This window comes from Camelus dromedarius, chromosome X (genome assembly GCF_036321535.1).
Source record: "Camelus dromedarius isolate mCamDro1 chromosome X, mCamDro1.pat, whole genome shotgun sequence".
Taxonomy (NCBI): domain Eukaryota; kingdom Metazoa; phylum Chordata; class Mammalia; order Artiodactyla; family Camelidae; genus Camelus; species Camelus dromedarius.
Window position 1 is genome coordinate 24,937,210 of NC_087472.1, and position 7,561 is coordinate 24,944,770.

At 46.4% G+C, this 7,561-nt stretch overlaps 1 protein-coding gene across 1 annotated transcript; it reads right to left on the reverse strand.

Annotated features, from left to right (window-relative positions):
- Window positions 1-4,201: 4,201 nt before the first annotated feature.
- Window positions 4,202-7,018, reverse strand: LOC116150736 (testis-expressed protein 13D). Its single transcript, XM_031445423.2, has 2 exons — window positions 5,811-7,018; window positions 4,202-5,014 (listed from the first exon to the last, which is right to left on the reverse strand). The coding sequence occupies exons 1-2, from the start codon at window positions 6,799-6,801 to the stop codon at window positions 4,920-4,922; spliced, it is 1,086 nt and encodes a 361-aa protein (XP_031301283.1). The 5' UTR covers window positions 6,802-7,018; the 3' UTR covers window positions 4,202-4,919.
- Window positions 7,019-7,561: the final 543 nt, after the last annotated feature.

Sequence of the window (7,561 nt, forward strand, 5' to 3'; positions counted from 1 at the left end):
TTGAGATATGTTCCCTCTATACCCACTTTGGTGAGAGTTTTTATCATAAATGGGTGTTGAATTTTATCAAATGCTTTTTATGCATCTATTGAGATGATCATGTGGTTTTTGTCCTTTCTCTTGTTGATGTGATGTATTACATTGATTGATTTGCATATGTTGAACCACCCTTATGTCCCTGGGATGAACCCCTCTTGGTCATGATGTGTTGTGTTATCTTTTTTATGTGTTGTTGATTCTATGTGCTAATATTTTGGTGAGGATTTTGGCATCTATGTTCATCAGTGATAAGAATTGGCCTATAATTCTCCTTTTTGGTAGTGTCTTTGCCTGGTTTTGGTATCAGGATGATGGTGACTTCATAGAATGAGTTTGGGAGTATTCCCTCCTTTTCAATCTTCTGGAAGAGTTTGAGAAGGACTGGTATGAGTTCTTCTTTGTAAGTTTGGTAGAATTCCCCAGTGAAGCCTTCCGGTCCTGGACTTTTATTTGTAGGGAGGTTTATTATTGCTGTTTTGATTTCATTTCTAGTGATTGGTTTGTTCAAGTGGTCAGTTTCTTCTTGATTCAGTCTTGGTGGACAGTGTTTCCAGAAACTTGCCCATCTCCTCTAGGTTATCCAGTTTGGTTCCATATAGTTTTTCATAATATTCTCGTATGATATTCTGTATTTCTATTTTATTTGTTGTAATTTCTCCATTTTCCTTTCTTATTTTGCTAATTTGTGCTCTCTCTTTTTTCTTCTTTGTGACTTTGGCCAGAGGTTTGTCGATTTTATTTACTTTTTTAGAAAACCAGCTTTTGGTTTGATTGATTTTTTCTATTTTTTTAATCTCTATTTTATTTATTTCCTCCCTAATCATTATAATTTCCTTCCTTCTGCTGCCTTTTGGGTTTTTTTGTTCTTCTTTTTCTAGTTCTTTCAGCTGGTGGGTTAAATTGTTTATTTGAGATTGTTCTTTTTTGAAGAAGGCCTGTATCATTATAAACTTCCCTCTTAGCACTGCCTTTGCTGTGTCCCATAAATTTTGTGTGGTTGTGCTTTCATTTTCATTTGTCTCAAGGTATTTTTTAATTTCAGCTTTGATTTCCTCATTGACCCATTGGTTTTCTAATAGTATACTGTTTAATCTCCATGCTTTCCTTTTTTTCTCCTTTGTTTCTCTGTTGTTGATTTCTAGTTTCATGGCATTGTGGTCAGTAAAGATGCTGGAGATAATTTCTATCTTCTTAAAATTGTTGAGGTTTCTTTCGTGCCCAAGTACATGATCAATCCTAGAAAATGTCCCATGTGCACTTGAAAAGAATGTACATCCTATTTTGGGGGGGGTGTAATGCTCTGAAAATATCCACCAAATCTAATTTTTCTATTGTATTATTTAATTTCTTTGTTGCCTGATTTATTTTGTGTCTGAAAGATCTGTCTAGTGATGTTAATACGGTGTTAAAATCTCCAACTATGATTGTATTCCCATCAATATCCCCCTTTATCTCTGTTAGTAATTGTTTTATGTACTTAGGTGCTCCTATATTGGTGCATATATATTAGCGAGTGTAATATCCTCATCTTGTATCACTCCTTCTTTATCTTTCTTTATGGCCTTTGTTTTAAAGTTTATTTTGTCTGAAATCAGTACTGCAACACCTGCTTTTTTGGCTTTTCCATTTGCATGGAATATCCTCTTCCATCCTTTCACTCTCAATCTATATGTGTCCTTCTCCCTAAAGTGGGTCTCTTGTATGCAGCATATTGAAGGTTCTTGGTTTTATTATCCAGTCTGTCACTCTATGTCTTTTGACTGGAGCATTTAGTCCATTAACATTTACAGTAATTAATGATAGATTTGTGTTTATTGCCATTTTGAACTTAACTTTGCAGTTGATTTGGTATTTCCTCTTTGTTCCTTTCTTCTTCCTTTTGTGGTTTGGTAATTTTCCTTTGTATTATCATGGATTTTATTTAGTTTTTGTGACTCCCTTGTAAGTTTTTGGCTTGTGGTTACCCTTCTTGGTAAGTCTATTAGCCCATTACTATAACTATTTTTATTAAACTGATAGTAACATGATCTCAAACCCATCCTACCGAAAACAAAAAATTTGGGAATGGTTTCTCTGCTTCTTCATCTTGCTATACCTCTCTGGCACTGTGGTTTATGGAGTATCAGTTATCTATTGTGGTCCTTATGGAGTTTATTTATTTATCTATCTAATTAATGCCTATGTAGGAATAACACTTTAAAAAAAGAGAGAGAGAATTTTAAAAGAAGGGAGAAAAAAGGGTTTGAAAACAGTGTATAATGAATAATAGAAGAGCAACTTGAAGCAGAATAGCAGTCGGGTTGAGACGTCTTTTAAAAACCTTTTAAATAGGAGAAAAGAGGGAAAAATGTATTTGAAACCTGTGTATAATCAATAACAGGACATCAAAACCAAGAGAAATAAAAATGAAATGACGTGGATTTAAAAAAAATAATAAAAATATTTTTAAAAAATTTAAAAGGGATTAAAACTGGGAGTATATATAATTGTTTAAGAAGTAAAAATTAAAAGGGTAATAGAAAATAGAACAGGTAAAAACAGATTTAAAAAAAAAAGGGGGGGTGTTCTCCTGGAGACTGTGTGCTCTTAATGTGAAGTCTTTCTGTCTTCGCCCTGTTTTGGAAGCTCAGCTTACTGTTTCCAGAGGCCCTCCCTTGGCACTTCGTCTGTGCTGCTCCCAGTGCCCGTCAGCATGCAGCTCGTGCCCCCTCCCAACACTGGGTCAGGTGCAGCTCTCCTTTGCTGTGGGCGAGCGGGTCACTGCCCCTCCTGACGCTGCAGTCAGATGTTGCAGACTGGCCAGGTAGGAGGGCAGGTCGCGCCCCCTCCTAGCACCACGATCAGGGGCTGCGTTCCTGCCAGAAAGGTGGGGAGCCGCCCACCCTCTCCCCGCGCCGGTCGGTCGGGTCGCTCCGCAGCTCTGTGCTGCTGCGTGCTCCGTAGGTGGGCTCGGGGAAGACCGAGGAACAGCCCCATCCCTGCTCCGGGCCAAAACCCAGCTCCTTGTTTGTCTTGGCAGAGCAAGTTCTCTGAGGGACCAGGACAGAAGGATCCTATCTGCCTCCGGCTGTAGACAAGTCTCCGTCTGGCCCTTGAGGCTGCTAAGCCCTTAGGTGCAGATGCAGGTTTCACCCCCGCCCCCGCCTGGGTGCTCAGTGCTGCAGGATATGGCGGCTGTGCCTGAGCCCTGCCTCTCTTCCCCCGAAAACTTTCCGCGGGTTTTCAGAGATGGGGGTATGCACCCTTCCCCTCAGGGCACACTAGCCATGTTGTTTTACGGAGGGCCCAGGTTGTTCTGCCCTGTACACCCACAGCCATGGCGCGCAGCCCCCTGCAGCCCCCTGGGGCTGCCTCAGTGCAGCCGTTCCCGTCCTCTGCCCCGCTCGGGCAGCCTGGCCCAGCCCCCCTCTCGGGCTGGGTGTCACGGTGACCCTCTTTTTAACTTAGTTCTGTCGGTCAAGGGCTGCTCTGTACAGATCCAAGCCTCGGACACTCCCTCTCCATCCCACTGGCCTCGGTTGGAGAGGGGAGAACCAGCGAACAAGCACCAGTCCTCCTTTGCCGTTCCCTCCCCACGGGACCCGTCCTGCACTGTTTTGCGTTTTCTTCTTTCTTTTTTCCTTTTCTCCTACCACACTTTTGGCATCTCTGTCTTTTGAAGAGGGCGATGTTCTGTTGGAGTTCCACAGGTGCTCTGGTTGGCTGAGTGGGATGTGGATGTGAGTCTTGGTGTATTTGTGGGAGAGGGTGAGCTATGAGCATCCTTCTACTCTGCCATCTTGGCCTCCTCCCTAGTTGCACACTTTATTACTAGTAAGAATCAGAAAACCTCTGACAAAGGTGGAACTTGGTAAACTGGGATCTCCTGGGGGAACTGAAGAACACTGTTCAGATTGGAGGCTGATCTAACTTCCCACGCTCTGGGCTCCACCCTGGCTCCCCACTGCTTGCAGCAGCTGCCTCAGTAGAGCAGAGCCTGCAGAGAACACACCGAGTGGTAGAGAAGGGGCCCAGTGGCATTCCCAAGAGTGCTTGTCCCTATCTAGTTCTAATTTTAATCCGGTATGCCCTCCCAAGGGAAACACCATCCATAGCATGATGCCTGTCCTTGGAAACCATTTTATTTTATTCTTCACCCACTTTTGACTGGAAAGGGGCTGGGGCTAGGGGCAGACTGAGGCTGAGGGCTCGAGTGTGTAGCCAACACTCTCCCAAACGATGTCTTTCTTAAAGACAACCCAGAGGTCTTTCAGACAACCAGGAAAATAGCTGTCCCTCGCAGGGGAGGAAATCAGCAGGAGTATCAGAGAAGTCCTGCCTGTACTTTTGTGAGGCCACTTTGTCAATACTTGCCCCTGCCCATTCATTTCCATTGGGATTAATGTGATGAACAGTTTAGTCATTCAAGTCCTTCCATGATGGTCTCTTTGACATTGCCCCCAGAATCTTAGAAACGGACCTTGACTTTATTTCAGTTGGATTTATCCCAAAGCCACACTATGTGCAAGGCAAAGAAGTCACTACTGATATAATCTGTATCCCAAATTAGGCTCTCTCCTGTCATCTAATCAAAGTCACCCACTTGGGTTATAATGTGTGCATCAGATGATAACATAACAGTAGTTCCTAGCACATACTAGATAATTAATAACCACTTGTTGAATGAATTAATGAATGTAATTTTACAAACTTGGGATAACCCCTAAATTTAATACGACCCTCCCGACCCCCTTTGAAACTCTGCTACATCAATCCTTTTTCCCCAACAGAAGGATTACGTTTAACAAAATCTGTCTGCCCTCCCTTGTTCCAAGATGTGTGCCAGCATGTCTCCTCTTCCCTGATTCCTTTATACGCTTTAGCTCCAGCCAGCTGAGATCTCACTGAGGTGAAGGCTGCTGAAAGCCAGAAGGGTACTTCATGAGGATTTGCACACTGGGAGCTGGACCTTCAGCTTCACATGAAGTTCCTGGAGCTTAGAGACACAAAGAACAGGCCCTCACCAATGAACATTATAAAAACAAATCAAGAAACAAGTATGAACATTGCTGTGGTATACAGCATAACAATAGCATTCTCAAGGAAAAGTGTTTCTAGAATAAAATGTATCTTATGTTCTAAAAGCCTGGGTATTCTCAGTCAAAGACCTGGTATTACGGGAGAGAGGAAGTTAGGAAAATACAGAAAGGAGAAAAAGAGAATGTTTCATTTCAGCCTCTGTAGGGTTTCAACCAATCGGTAGCATCCATCCAGAGTCCATCACCTGTGAACTTAAATGCATTTGGGAGAAGTTTTCCTTTAAAAATTAATTAACATATTCAATAGAATCTTATCTTTCTTTAAAACAATGCATATTATATACACTCATACACATGTATAATATGAAACTGGAGGAAAGATCCATATGTAGAAATAGATATATTAATGTGTTAAAAATGGTTATTGCTCGATGGTAGGATAATGAAAAATTTTGACAGATTTTCAAATTTTCTATGATGTAAATAAAAGAGTTTTTAATCATATGGGGGCATCCAGAAACTGATTTCTCTTTGGAATATGCCTCCATTCTTTTTCTACATCCCTGAATTCAGTGAGGAGCTTGCTTTGGATTAAGGCTCCCCACCTCATTTAGTATCCAGATTTTCTTATATTTATTACAAGCCAAATGTCAGGAAAAATTAGTCACATTCTATACCATAGGCAGTCCCAATCTCTCCTCCTGAGATCTGGGGCAGGTTTCTCGTCTTGCTAGGGCTTAAAGGCTTTCTTACCTTCGAGTGGCCTCGGCATCTGTTCCTGAGGTTGTCGCTTGGTTGGGTCTTCTTGGCTCCAGCTGTGCCCTGACGGATTTATGAAGTAGGGCCTCACAGGACCTTCCTGTTGGCCTTGGATCCTCGGGTCCCGCTGCAGGGCTACCTCCTCTTGGGACACAACTGCAGGCCACATGCCAGGTGGGTAGGTGCCCCCAGCAGGCATCTGGGGTGGGAATGCTGCTGCTGTTGCTGCTGCCGCCGCCGCCGCCGCCGCCGCCGCTGTTTCCACTTCTGAGACCACCGTAGGTGGGGGAGGTGGTGGGTATGGGAATGGCATGGGCAGAGGGGGCTGAGCCACCTGGGACCAGGGAGTCGGGGGTCCCGGCATGTAAAGCAAACCGCCCGTCGAGACATTCTGGGCTTCCCTCTGGACCTCCTCCATCTGCCTACGCTGTGATGTCGCCACCAGCAGCTTGTTTCTCTCCTCAGTGGTCAGAGGCCACGCTTCAGCCCCGAGGTGCTGGGCTTGAGATCGGGGTACGACCTCCTGGGGCTGCCTCTCTGCCTGGAGCAGCTGCCCACGCAGCTCCTCGCGCTCGGTCAGCGCCTGCTGCAGGTCGTTGCGTGTGCAATGCAACTGCTTGGCCACCTCCTCGCGCTCCTCGCGCAGCCGCTGCAGCTGGGAGGCCAGAGCCCAGGTGGCCGTCTCGCGCTCCCCAACCTGCTCCTGCAGCCGCCGGACTCGGCGGGCCTGCTGCTCCCGCTGCCTCGTGGCCACACGCACACTCAGGGCCAGCGCGCTCCAGACGCAGGCCCTCTTGACGGCCGGCGGCACCTGCAGGTCGGCCAGGATGGACTGCAGCTCATCCTCGATCTCGTTCCAGGGCCGCGAGCGGAAGGTCGAGTAGAAGTCTGGACCGCCGCCGTTACTGAGCACCTCTTCGTTGATGAACATGACCACCTCGTTGTGGCGAAAACCGCTCCTGGGGTCCCGGAGGTCCACGGCCATGGCCGCCGCGGCCTAGTCGGCAGAGCCGCCGCCGCTGCTGTGGTGAGCGGTGGCCGCCAATGGATCCGCCCCTCCGCTCCTCACTCAGTCCTCCTTCAGTCCTAGCTCAATCCTAGCTCAGTCCTGGCCTCCTCCTCGGCAGCCTTTCCCTCTCACCCACGCGCTCTCCTAACAAAGAGCGAAGCGACCCGATCACCACACGAAACCCCGCCGGGCGACGCGGTAGCGCGTCAGAAATGCGGGCCCCCACTCTCGCCGCAAGGCATGTTGGGAGCAAACTTACTCGGCTGAGCGCCCCCTGTTCGGCGAGCAAGTTGGGTGTCTGCTCCTGGCTTCAACTAGGACGCACCTTCCTAGGCACCACGCCACCTACAGGGCAGGCTGGCCGGGTGACTGTGCCAGGGACTGCTGTGCGCCCCCAAATGATTATTTCGAAGAGCTTCTGAAGGACGGCACTTGGATACGCGGAACACATTTGAAACCTGGGAATCTGGTGAGTGGGTGTATGGGGGGCTCTTTTTGGTTCATCTCTTGCTTGCATAACTCGGAGCTACTATATCAAACTTCCTATATGGTATCAAGCTGTCTGCACTCTTCCCTTCTCATCCTAAGCAGATGACTTTGGAGTTCCTCTCATCAACAAAATCAAGTGATTGAGACAAGTCCCTCAGTTTTCCTTGCTAAATCCTATCTTCGTGCTCTAGATGGGTCCCTCCTATTTCGTTTTCTCCGGGACTTCACTACATCTTATTCCCCCTGT